The 13,123-nt window shown below is 38.4% G+C and overlaps 2 protein-coding genes across 2 annotated transcripts in view; one reads left to right on the forward strand and one right to left on the reverse strand.

The window, feature by feature from the left end:
- Positions 1-1,877, reverse strand: part of LOC144636191 (enhancer of rudimentary homolog) — an 11,082-nt gene extending 9,205 nt beyond the window's left edge. The window contains exons 1-3 of the mRNA XM_078495354.1: positions 1,811-1,877; positions 354-441; positions 63-183 (exon numbers count right to left, since the gene is read on the reverse strand). Coding sequence (XP_078351480.1) covers positions 63-183; positions 354-441; positions 1,811-1,813 — 212 coding nt within the window. The 5' untranslated portion in view covers positions 1,814-1,877. The remainder of the gene's footprint in view (positions 1-62; positions 184-353; positions 442-1,810) is intronic.
- A 97-nt stretch (positions 1,878-1,974) lies between these two features.
- On the forward strand, positions 1,975-12,406 carry LOC144636172 (cyclin-dependent kinase inhibitor 3-like). The gene is made up of 10 exons (XM_078495335.1): positions 1,975-2,053; positions 2,147-2,235; positions 3,248-3,306; positions 4,093-4,137; positions 5,015-5,078; positions 5,972-6,130; positions 6,607-6,638; positions 7,188-7,291; positions 9,887-10,024; positions 11,452-12,406. Exons 1-9 carry the CDS (start codon positions 2,042-2,044, stop codon positions 9,983-9,985), a joined length of 663 nt encoding a protein of 220 aa, XP_078351461.1. The 5' UTR covers positions 1,975-2,041; the 3' UTR covers positions 9,986-10,024; positions 11,452-12,406.
- The last annotated feature ends 717 nt before the right edge of the window (positions 12,407-13,123 follow it).

Genomic DNA, 13,123 nt, shown 5'->3' on the forward strand with positions numbered 1-13,123 from the left:
AATTGTCTAAATACAGTTACATTAAACATTACTTTAGTAAGGACTTGTTTTTAGAATGGTACACCATGCACGACAGATCAGTCAAGTTGTCGATGTAGTCAAACAGTTGACTTATGTCGTATGTGATGGATGGCGTGCTTGGGTTGGACTTCTTAAGGTATTCTTCAAATATCTTACAGACACCTGAAAAAGTCGAAAGAATATAGCACTTCATTCTTCATTTTGTACAGTAAATTTATAACAATACTATATACTGACAAAGAAAGCCTGAAAAGTACAATAATATAATTATTTATTGATTTCAAGACTGATTGAATACGGAACTACAGAATTTGACAGGGGATGTTGCCTACCTTCCATACATTCGTCTTTTGTCTCATAATCTGAGTATGTTCTTGAATCAGGCTTTGCAGTTGGCTGAATTAGAAGGATGGTGTGTGACTGTAAAAAGAAAGAAAATAATGTGGCTAATAAACTGCAGGAGCACAATCTCGTTCCCAGAGCCTGCGTTCCCCTTGACCAGGGGTCGGGAAACTTAACGGCTCAGGACGAATCCAAAACCGGAATGAGGAAATCCTGGTTCCGGTTTGAATGTGCATGTGTGCCAGAGATTGTGGTGAAATGAACAAGTTTTCAACAGCCAATCAGATTCAGAGGCCTTTGTGGCGGACTTTCAGAATAGCCCAGAGGTACCAATCCATGGCACAGACCAGAAGGATCGCGGCCTCTGGGGACCAGCTTGACAGAAGCAACACTATATAATCACATGGATCTTCCATATTAGGGTGGCTAAGGGCATAGAAACAATGGGTTATAAAGACCTACTGACAATAAGGGCTGAAAAAAAAAAATAAAACAGAGAAAAGAACCTAAGAAAAAACTGAGCCAGTTCATTATATCCTCAAAATTATCCCAAGACTTTGTTTTCTTGTAAAATTTCAGCCAGTCAAAAGCTCTCTTTCTGTCGGCTTTTAGCTACATCCCTGGTTTACGTCAGACTGGCTAGTTTCACCATCTGGCCTCACTTTTGAAGTGCAAACTTAAAAATTGTATCACAAATGAATTCCCAAAGCAACAAAGATGAAAAGAATACCCATGTGAAAACTGCATGAAGTAATTCAAAGAGTGAAAATGAATGTTTAGATTAATCACCATCCAGTGGACATGTTTTGTCTCTTCCCGTCAGTGATAGCGATTTATCCACCCTTTGAACAACCAGCCCCTGGTCAAACTTCAAACAGGATCTCTCAATCCAGAATTCGCTGCACAGACAATCACACCTCCCTCCAGTGTACATGTATAAACTACTTCTTGGAAATTGTCAACAGTAACATTAATTTTGTCTTTTACAAATCAATCTTTAAGTGGTGAACATAATAATTTGTACAGGCATTAAAGAGTTAATTGTCATGCTGTCAGGTTGTAGTGACTTTAATAATTGATATAATTTATATGCTCCTTCATTTCAAGAACAAACAGAAGCAAAAATAGATTGAGTCGATTATAGTTTACATGGCAACTTGAGAGGAGTCTCCATCTTGATTGTAACGGAAAGATAGATGGACAACTTTGATTGCTTGTACACCTCAAGACACAAATGCTGTCTGAAGAACATGTATGATACCATACAAGCAACACTTTCGTAAAGAAAAGAAAATAAGCTACATGTTCTTGAACAACAAAGAAGATTCAACACAATCCCATGGCTGTTTTCTTGCATAACTGCGCTTTCGCGAGCCCTACGCTCTAAAAACCGATACAAGTTGAATTTCAATGAAACAAAGTACAGATCAGACTACTTTATACTTACCATCTTGATAGAAATATTCCTAAAAGTTATAGAAACTTCTTCCTATAACACGTGAAAACTGACTGCAACTCTTCGAGCTTCGTTCGCTTTCTTCTTTCCATATAAGGAGAACCCCGTGCGAGACGCAAGGGAAACTGGGTCTAGAGAAATCTGACCAATCAAACGCATCGTAAGAAAATAGACGCAGTTTTGAAATCTTGGAAAGAATGATCTAGTGTTCGACACTGCAAGATGGTTTTTGAGGTATTTTATTTGAATGTTTTGCTCTGGTTTGCTGTTGTTTGGGGCAAATAACGTTGGCTTTTAATTTCTCACCCACTTATGTCACTGTGCCAGCGTTCCCCGGTGAGAAGAAACGATTTTGACAGCTCGGACGATGAGGAAAGCAATGTTGTTGAAAATCTCACACCTTTTCAAGTGAACTGGTAATAGAAGTTTCATTGTTTCACATTTACTGCCTTTACATTGCAATCAGCCATAATTAATTTGCTTTCCCAGCTAGAAATAAGCAAGAAATAAGCTAAGAAATATTAGAAGCTAGAAATATTGTAAACTAGAAGTATTAGAGAGTTAAATTTATCAAAACAATGTTGAATTTATACTTTGAAAGGTACGGCAATTCTTGGTAAGTTGCAAAGAAGCATTATTGTTAATGCAAATTTTAATTTGCATTACAACTAATGTTTTCTGTGCAATTTGCTACTCATCTATCCATCTGCTACTAAAAATTATGTCTGGTTTCCCAATTATATTTATCAAAATAATGTTGAATTACTTTGAAAGGTACACCATTATGGTAATCAGCCATAATTAGTTTATTTGCTTTCCTAGCTAGAAATAAGCTAAGAAATATTAGAAGCTAGAAATATTTCAAAGTAATGTTGAATTACTTTGAAAGGTGCGCCATATCTTGGTTGATTGCATAGAAGGATTGGTATTAATGCCAATTTTTATTAGCATTAGTATTTAATGTTTTCTATGCAATTTGCTACTAATCTATTTACCTACTTCTAAAAAAAGAGCTAAATAATAAAGCCATATATATTTTGGCCCTGTTTTAGTGACTCTTCATTGTTTTGAACTGAGAATTATTACTGAATGTCCACAATTTATGAATCACTGTCAGTAACAAAAAGCAACCCCCTTCCCCACCAGATTTTTCTAAGAATCTTATTCTACAATATAAAAACTGATATACCTGCCCAGTTTCAGGAGTATTTTTTTTGTTCCTGCCCTTTGAATTATCATCAACATTACCACTTCTCAATTACAAAAGGCCACTAAAAATTAGTAAACAAATAACAATTTGTATCTCTGTATTACAGGGTGGTTTTCCCATTTAGTCTTGTACTAAAATTAATATGTTTTACCTTATTTTATATATTTATGTTAACACAACACTGATCACTAATTAAATCTTAATTCTTACAATTTAAGGGTTGATCTTTCATTCACTGGATGCTGTGCAGAAGTTATTTGTATTAGTGGATTACCAGGTAAAGTAAAATAATTACTTTGAAATTTATCCCTTCAAGAATATTACTAGTAGGGTCCTCAGCTGGCATGGCTCAGCAGACTCTCAATCCTGTGGGTATATCTAGATATAAAATGTTGCAGACTGTGGTTGACTGAGATAAATATTTAATAGTTTACCAACAGTAGGTTTTTATTTCTAAGTGTTACAAACTCCAAACCTACCAGTATTATTTTGCTGCTGTCTGACCAAGTTAAAGTTGAAGACCAAAAAAAGATAATGTCTTAATGTAATTCAGTTGTAAGTTAAACATCAACTCATATTGCGTGCTTTCTTGCTACTTGAATGTACTCGTTGATTTCACTCCCTACCTTACCCCCCTCTTTTAAGGTAAGTATGAGGTTTAAAGTATCTTTGTTCCACTGTTTTTAAGTGTGACGGTGCCTGGTCATTGCTGCTCACAGGGTTGTCATGGTTTCCCTATGCACTTAGCTTAGGTGGTGGCTCCACCATCTTTTTTGGCACCTTCCCTAAGCTCATCTATTGTTGATGAGTTTAACTGGATAATTTCAAAGTTTGTGCTAATCCAAGATTGGCTAGTTTGACCAAGATTTAAGGTACCTGCCCAGGCTAATTTGGGTAAAAAATTGTCCACATATTGTCTTGCACTGGATGTTACTGTATATTACCAAATTGTTTAAAAAAGTCTGTGAACCTCTTCTGTTGCCCTGTATTTATTATTATTTAAATAAATAATTAGTTAATTTTTACTTTATTACTGTTGAATATGTTTTTCTTTGGTTTTCAGGATGCAAATATAAAGAAACAAACAGGAATTTAAGTGTAGACATAGGTAGGATTAATAAATAAAATTTTGTGTAAATAATATTACTGGTATGATCCATATATGCATGGAGACAGAATGCAGCAGCCTTGTACACCTTATGGTTTGAGGAGCAATGGTGATGATGATGGTAACCAGACATAACTCATCAAAGACATCAGTGAGTAATCCATGGGTAATATGGATAATCAATGATTAATCAGTTGATAACCCATTGATTGCTCATTGATTACTCATTGATTATTGATTAGTTATGACTGGTGATGATGATACACAGGGTTTGCAAAGTCTTGAAAAGTCCTTGAATTTGTGTGTAAGTCCTTGACAAGTCCTTGAATTTTCTTCAACTTTGAATGTAGTGGGGTCGAAAGAGAATTGCTTTACATAGACTTTGGTCTTTTCCTGTGTAAAGCAGCTTCAAACACTGAAAAAGCCGGGTGTAAAAGCAGCTGATAAAGGGAAATTGAGAAGCAAAGTAATCCAACTGCGCACATGAGTTCAAATGTCAGTGAAACAAATTCACCAGCGGTTTTGTATAAAACTCTTAATTGTCCTGCGCATGCCACATGCATTTTAGGCATTTAAAAACCTTTAAAACATGTTAGCTTGGACTGGGAATGTGCATTAATGTACCATCTGTGAAATTACATTCCTCAGGTAGGTGGTACTTGAAAATTCAGTTTGGTCTTTGAAAAGTCCTTGAAAAATGATTGCAATTTTTTGTATGAACCCTGATACATGCCAGCCTGGTGGTTTATAGCCATCAAACAGCATTAGTTCAGAAGGGGGGCCTACAACAGCAGATTAGAAAACTTCTATTCAATAAACCATATGAGAGTTACACTGGATCAAAGTGCATCTGGCTTTTCATGTTTGTTCTTTGTAGCTCATCTGAAGGCACTTGACATCACAGATGTGTTTGTTTTCTGCTCTCACCGTGAGCTGGTCAGGTAATTTGTTTATAACTAAATTAATGTTATTTGTCGAATGAAATAATGTTATAAGTTAAGCTCGGTAGAGATTTTGTGGTTCAATTTTACCCTTGGTACAATCTGGAATTTTCCTCTTTTATAAACATTACTAAATTTACCATATACTACCAAACAAAGGAACAATACCAAATTATATGAAGGAAAACTGATCCACAAACTTAAAAAGCTCTGCAGATTTATGTATAGTGTCTCTTTGGGTTTTAACTTGCATGGAAAAACGCAGCCATTAGTAACAACCTATCAAACTCACTACACAGATCTTTGTAGAGCTAGGTTATCAGTACAAAATTTTTCAGATCAAATCTCAGATGGCCATTGATCATGAGAAGGTAAGGCAAAGTTTGCATCAAGCCAAGCTGCCCATATAACCAGAGCTTATCCAGGTTTCCACAGCATGAAGTGTCTAGGAGTATTTCTACTCCCCTTGGATTGGATGCTAGTCCATTGCAGGGTTACCGCTTAGCATAAAGTTTGCAGGTACCCATTTATACACCTGCGTGGAGAGACACACTATGAAAGTAAAGTGTCTTGCCCAAGAACACAATGTAGTGCATTGGCCAGAGCTCAAACCCGGACTGTTCAATTCGGAGTCCAACACACTAACCATTAGGCCACAGCGCCCCCCGCCAGGTCAGTGTGATCTCAACTAATTTTTTGGAGGCAGAGTCTGGATGCTACTACTTTATCTGTCAGGGTTCAAACGTCAGTGTCAAGTTTTGGAAACTGATGTCTGTGGCAACCATGATTGTTTTTCAGGCCAGTAATAAGTCATTCATCCAATGCACATTTGACTGTGACATGAGTTGTGTATATGTGCTGTACACCACTGATACCTTGCATTGCCTTTCTAGGTGTAGAGTTCCTTATCTCGTTGACGAGTACAGTTGCGCTGGACTTGAAGCACATCATTTCCCAGTTGAAGAAGGGAATGTTCCCACTATGGCCGATTGCAGTGATATGATTGAACAGTTAAGACAATGTATCAGCTTTGGACGCAAGACACTTTTACAGTAAGTAGTTAATGACCAGTCATAATAACGGGGAGTCCAAGCCACGTTTCATACTCCAATGTTTAACCACAAAAGAAAATCATCTTCATAATCCTTATGTCAAAGAAACATGGCAAAATTATAAATTAATGACGGCTGCATAAAACAACACAAATTTATACCTGAGGGATTAATTTTGCGAATTTCAGGAATAGCTCTAGGGTTGTGAACTTCTTTGTCTTCAATAAAATTTGTCATGATTAACCAAAATTAATGTAAATTTTGGGATCGTACACTTAGGTCAAATATAAAGGTTGTCTTTTCTGCATATCCATTGTTAATTACGTTTTTTATTGCTTGTCCTGGGTGTGGCCATATTTTCACCACTCCATCACCTTGTTGGATATTCCGTTAACTTTATGAAACATTGTTAGAAAGCCTCGGCTAAGCGATCATGAAATATATTAAACTTTACTGATACTTCATTTTTGTTTCAGTTGTGTTTCTGGTTTAGGAATTTCTTGTTTAGGTGAGTATTTGATAGTCTTCAGTTAAAAAAAAATGGTGTGTTTCTGAAATACCAGACTTAGATCAGTGGGCTATGTAATCTAAAGTCTTCTCATTGAGAACAAAATTAGAAGTATATTAGTCCTATATCATGGAGAAAACAGCCAATGAGAAGGCTGGAAAGCCGTCACATTTTTCGGTATGCCGTGCATTGCGTGCACCTATAGTATGTCTTCCCGCTTCTGACGCGACATTTTTTTCCCGCCATAACGTGCTGCGTCCGTCGCCACGTTCAGTTTTCCCGCCTAACGTGCCCCCGACACAACTACCATTTTTTCTTGCCATTGCGTTCTGCGTCTGGCACAACTTTCAGCTTTTTCCCGCCGAAATGTGACAAATGTGGCGCGTCAGTCACAAATTCCAGTTTTAACTTCCCGCCAAAAAAATCGGCACGCGAAATAAAGCCGTTTTTTTTTTCATTTCAAACAAATCAAAGGTAACCTTTTTGTCTTTATATAAGCGCACATGTGTGTTGTCCTTATACGTAAAAAGTCGTTTTTATTTTTTTCAGCTGCAGCAATCCTTTTGCTAAGTTTGGATGAGGTCATGACTCCTGATCACGTCATCTCCAAGCTGAGACAAATCAGAGGTCAGCGGGCATTTCAGACAGTGAAAGTACGTGTCGTTTTACGACTCCAGCCAATCAGGGTGGAGCAAATGTCTAAAAGCCCCATTTTACACGCGCTAAAAAATCGGCACGGCACGGCAAATTTTTTGGCACCGTGACCAAACCATTTCGGCACGGCACTACCCATTTACACGACCAAAACAAGGTTTTCTCCTGCTAGACACGGTTCCAGTTTTTATATCGGCACCCCAACTCTCCATCAATTTTCTTCTTGAGAAATGGCACAAAAATGTTTTGCTGTGATTGTTCATGTTACTTTCAGTACAAAACACGAATTTTATCGGCAAAGAACGAGTTGCCGACAATTCAACATATTAAACAGTGTTCAAGGGCAAAACAAATCGACATCTGAAAGAAGCCGACGAGATCAGAAGAAGAGGGAAGAAAATAAATGGCTCTTTGAAGTGATGGTGGACGTGGCTTTCACACAACGATATTTTTTTAAAGTGGGAGCTTTCTCTTAATTTCTTCAATTCCTCGGTGGCATTCTCATCCCCCAGAACTACTCTTTTTTACACTCTTTTCGCCGATCACGTGACCAAAATAAAAGAGGGCTCTTGGGAAAAATGCCGCAGTGGGCGCCGTTTTCGTGTAAACTATGCATGCGTCACACCTGTTTTCGGTACGGTGCCTCGATTTACCCGTGCCGAGACTACCTCCTGTCTCGGCACCCCTAAAGAATTGGGCACATTTGGGACCGGTACGTTTACACGTCGATAATTGGGATAGACCTAGACACACATATCCCAAAAAATGCTCCATAAATCTATCTGGAAATTCCCAGTTTTTCCCTAAAAATCCCTCAAAAAATCCCTAAATATCCCCAAAATTTTCTAAAAATCCCTAAATATCCCAAAATTTTCTCAGCTCTCCCTTTACAGTTGATTTCAGTTTACTTTGGCCGCCCGTTTTGCGAACTTCGTTGGGAAATTGGAAACTTTGTTACGAAGTTGCCAATTACGTTGTGAAGTTTGCGAATCAAATTGCGAACTTCGATACAAAGTTCCCAACTTTGACCCGACTGAACTTTCCAAGTTTGGTAGTTGAGAAGAAACAAGACATGTTGCTTGAAAGTCATGGCGATATCTGAACTAATGATTAATTTTAGAACTGGTCAAGGAAAGTTGAAGTAGCTTGAAGTGTAAGACAACGTTTCGCATCAGCGATCACGCAAGTGATTTGCCGATAAATAAATTTTATGCATGCAGAAATTTGGTCAAATTTTAACTTTTTTGTATGAAAATACACATTTAACGATTTCTGTGCGGCATCATCATCAATTTCAAGTCTTCTGCGTTTGTAAGCCGGATAAAACTGAAGCCGACGCGATGCGACAGGGAAGACTAATTTGTCGAGACAACATGTTTACGGCTCTCTGAACATAAAAGTTTTCGAACCTTTTTTTTTATGACTTTTGTTTCCAACAGTTTAGCGTAGCAAAGCCCTTTTTGGTAACATAATTACAGAAGGTTTAAATAAAATTCGGGCCGAAGTTGGGAACTTTGTATCGAAGTTCGCAATTTGATTCGCAAACTTCGCAACGTAATTGGCAACTTCGAAACAAAGTTTCCAATTTCCCAACGAACTTCGCAAAGCGGGCGGCCAAGGTGAACTGAAATCAACTGTAAAAGAAAATGGCATACACATTTTGTACGCTATATAGCGCTTTTATTCAACAAAAGGCACCTCAAATGGCTCAATTCCCGTGGAATGATGGGGTGCATTAGAAATAGGAAACACCGCTGTACAGTTTGATTGCAGTCTAGTAGTCACCAATTAGTAAAGATTGTGACAAAATTATCATTTCATAGGAATTTTAAATAAAGCGGCAAAGAAAATAGAACAATTTTTCTTCCAAATCGTCTAAAAATCCCCCCCCCCCCCCCAAATCCCATTTTTTTCTAAAAATCCCCGAAATTTCTAAAAATCTCCTGATGCTCTAAAAATCCTAAAAAATTCCGGCTTTTTGTGTCTAGGCCTAAATTGGGAGTGCCTTGCCCAAAATTGTCCGCACGGTGCCAAAAATTTGCGGTGCCGTGCCGATTTTTTTTTGCGCGTGTAAAGCCCCATTTACACGCGCTAAAAATCGGCACGGCACCGCAAATTTTTGGCACCGTGACCAAACCACTTCGACACGGCACTACCCATTTACACGAGTAAAGAAGGTTTTCTCCTGCTAGGCACGGTACCAATTTTTATATCGGCACCCCTACTTTTCATCGGTTTTCTTCCCGAGAAATTTCAGAAAAATGTTTTGCTGTGATTGTTCATAGTGCCGTGCCCAAAAAGTGTCAGTACGGTGCAAAAAATTTGCCGTGCCGTGCCGATTTTTTTGCGCGTGTAAATGGGGTTTAAAATGTAAATGTTTTTTCTTCAAAGCCAATCAGGGAATCTAAATTTCGAACGTCATCGCCAAAGGCAGGAAGGATTCAAACTGATTGGACACGAGTTTCTCGTGTATGACGATGTGCAAGCGATGACTTTATTCAGCAATGTTCGGTTGCTATGCTCACACAATCGTTGTAGTTACGACAGATCTTCGACAACCGCTTTAACCATAGAATTTTGTTCTTGTTTTCCAGCAATATAACTTTGTTCACGAGTTCCGTGACTTATACAAAGCTCACCTAGAAAATCAACGAAATACTGTGGAAGCCGCACCAAGATCGCTTTCAAGATGAAATAAAAATTATTAGTCTAGACTTGTATAATACGTTGTGTTAAGGTATTAGAATTGCTATAAGGTCAAAAATAAACCATACCTAAAAACTCGCTCTTTTCAAAGATATTAATAAAGTTAACACAAATACAAGAGATGGGGGCTTCTTTTAGCTTAGAAGCGGAGAAAAAAAAGGCGAAAGTTGGTTGCTAGAAGCGCCATTTTGCGATGTTAATGATTAGCGCTCTGCCATCCGAGTCGATATGACCTGGCGTGGACAGCAATGTTACATGAATCGGCTTTACAACATGCGATCGTATTCACGCAGTTCGAGCGAAATTTTAGTAAAAGATGGCGAAATTCTTTCGTATTTCATCTTCAAATATAATTCGAAAGCATCGACTAAATCTATGCCTCTTGTTAAGCCTTCCAAAGCTCACAAAGAAGCTGTCTTGATATCCGACCCTCGCAGAGCCCAGAGAAGACGCAGCATGAGTTCCGTAACGCAATTGCGAAATCTGGCGTTGCTATGTGTATCATATTTGTTTACGCCGCCATGTTTTCTCCGACAGTAATCGGAAAAATCCGTATTTTTTCGTGCTTATTCGTGTAGCAATCGTAACAATGCGGCCTTAAACACAATGAACAGCGGTCTACCTCCTCTCTCCTCCGCAGAGGCCTCTTTCGTGGGGAAAGGCGAAAAAACACGGGGGGAGGAAGGCGAAAACACGAAAAATGAAAAATAAGGGGAGCGCGGGGGACGACGGGAAGGGCGAAGTGTGCCCCGCGCGCTTTCGTTTCGATTCTCTCCAGGCTCCGCGCGCTTACTTTTCACCTCTCCCCGTTCCTCTCCCTATTTCCCAGCCCGAAACACGAAAGAGACCTCTGCGGAGGAGAGAGGTCTACCTCTGAGAATTCAATATGGCGTCGAAAAAAACAGAGCGTCGAACGCACATTTCGCTGCTTACATTCGCTAATTTCGCCGCTGTAACAGACCGCCTCGAAAGGTACTTGCAATTTAAAGGTGTAGAATTGTCAGATCTCGATGAAATTTGCACTGTTTATTTGTGTTATGTCGAGGAAACTGTGTGTGAATACCCGGAGCGGCCCAGACATTTTTGACAAAATTATGGCTGTTCAAAGTTGAGGCACACATAAAAATAACTAGAACACTCTATCTCCAGAAATAAATGCTGGCATACTCCGGGTATTTGTAGGTAATTAAACGTTTCTATCATAAATCGGCTCCAGTTGAAATTATCTCTGTACCTTTCAAAGGAAAGCCGTAAATCGGCAATCTTTAATTTTATGAGCCTGCGATTTAACCGCGAATTCACACCTAAGGTGTGAAAATTGACACCTCAAATATCATTTTCCTGAATGTCCAGGTCTCGTTTAATAAGCATATGTAACTTTTATTTTGAAAAATTATTTAATGTTTGAGATATTAATTTTCAAATTGGACATGTTTATAGCAGTTCTACTACCTTAATAGGAATTGTTTAAATTGATTTTTTAATCTTTATTTAATTGATGGTCGTGTGACAAATATAAACATTAGACCAAGAAATGAAATGTTTGACTTATCAATGATAATGAATTGTTGCGTTAGGCTCAGTAATACATAAAAAAGATTGTTAGTTAGGCTGTAGAGTTAGGACGGTGTTACACTGGAAGACTTGCGACAACGATTTTTCGCGCAACATTGCTGGCAACACGCAGGAATCGTACAGGTCATTGAAAACCCGGAAAGTCATAGAATTTTAGAATTTTATTTTTCAGGCCTGGAAAGTCGTGGAAGTTAAGTTTGGGTCATGGAAAGTCACGGAAAATGGTATTGATTGCACAAATAAATTACTTAGGCAGGTTTGTTTTTTGCGAAGAAAAGGGTAAAAACGTACCCAAAATCTAGATAATTTTTTAAAAATTTCAAGAAAAAGGGTCAAATTTAGGTCATGGAAAACTTGAAAAGTCATGGAAAGTCAGAGAATTTCAAATGCTTAAAAGAGTACGAACCCTGAACACGTTGCGAGTTTTTTACATGGGTTCAAAAATTTGCAACCGTGTTGCCGAGTAAATGAGTTGCACGAAAAATCGTCCCTGGCATCATGTTGCACGGTGTTCGATTTTTCGCGCAACATTGCTGTGCAAAAAAAATCGTTGTTGCAAGTTGTCCCGTGTAGCATACATTTAATATTTAGTAATATTCTTAAATCGTACTTTTCGTGTTTCCAGTACAAACCCCTCGTTGTATTGGATCCGACCGCAAAATTGAAAAGTACAGTCGAAATGAACTGAAAATCTAGAAAGGAGTGAAATAAGAGTGAAGTTGTTATATTTTGTACATACGTTTGCACGTACATAGTAAGAATCCACATTGTCGACACATTGTAAATTATTCATAAGGGTTCATTGCTGTCAAAAGAAATAAACTCAAGATGAATCTTTACATCTTCTTACATACGTTATTTTCCCGACCATTCTGCCTGGTACCCTCGAAAGCGCAGGGGACTATGGGAAGGACATGCCTTGATTTTTTGCGCTTTCTGTGCATATCTAATCGCGATTTTCCTGGTCGGTCTGAAATGAATTTCAAATTCTCCCAAACTATCTGTCGTGTTTGCATCAGGCCAGGCTGCACTGCATCTTTTTTTTTTTCTGAATTTATACAATAACTTAGTGAATTCTTGCGCGCTCACTCATCATAGACCATGACGTAGCCCGCAACGCAACGTAAGGCAAATTTCGGAAAACTCATGGATAGTAAAAAGACCTATCCATGGGAAAACTTGAGAAATTTTCGCCTCCTGCTTTACAAAACCAGAATCCGGCAAGTAGTGAAATTTGGGGCGAAATTTCCCACACATACACACCTGATATTTTTGTAAGCTACAAACATCTTTGGCTTGCTCGATACCGTTCGTTGGCTTGAAAATAGACTTTTTCAAAGCCCGTTTCCGGTAGTTAGGTCTCGCGACTTGCATCGCTAGCTTCTTGCAACTTTGTCGCTCAAAAGAGTCGACTTGTAAGTCTGGCTGAAAAATTTTGAGACTCAAAACCTCTTTTCGAATAAAGCCCAACCATTTTGAAAACGCAAAATTCCCATCGATAGTATACGTCTAACCTTATCCGATAAATAACCTCACCAAAACAGCCAACT

The sequence above is a fragment of the Oculina patagonica genome, chromosome 13, assembly GCF_052425735.1.
Source record: "Oculina patagonica isolate OP01 chromosome 13, crgOcupat, whole genome shotgun sequence".
Lineage (NCBI taxonomy): Eukaryota > Metazoa > Cnidaria > Anthozoa > Scleractinia > Oculinidae > Oculina > Oculina patagonica.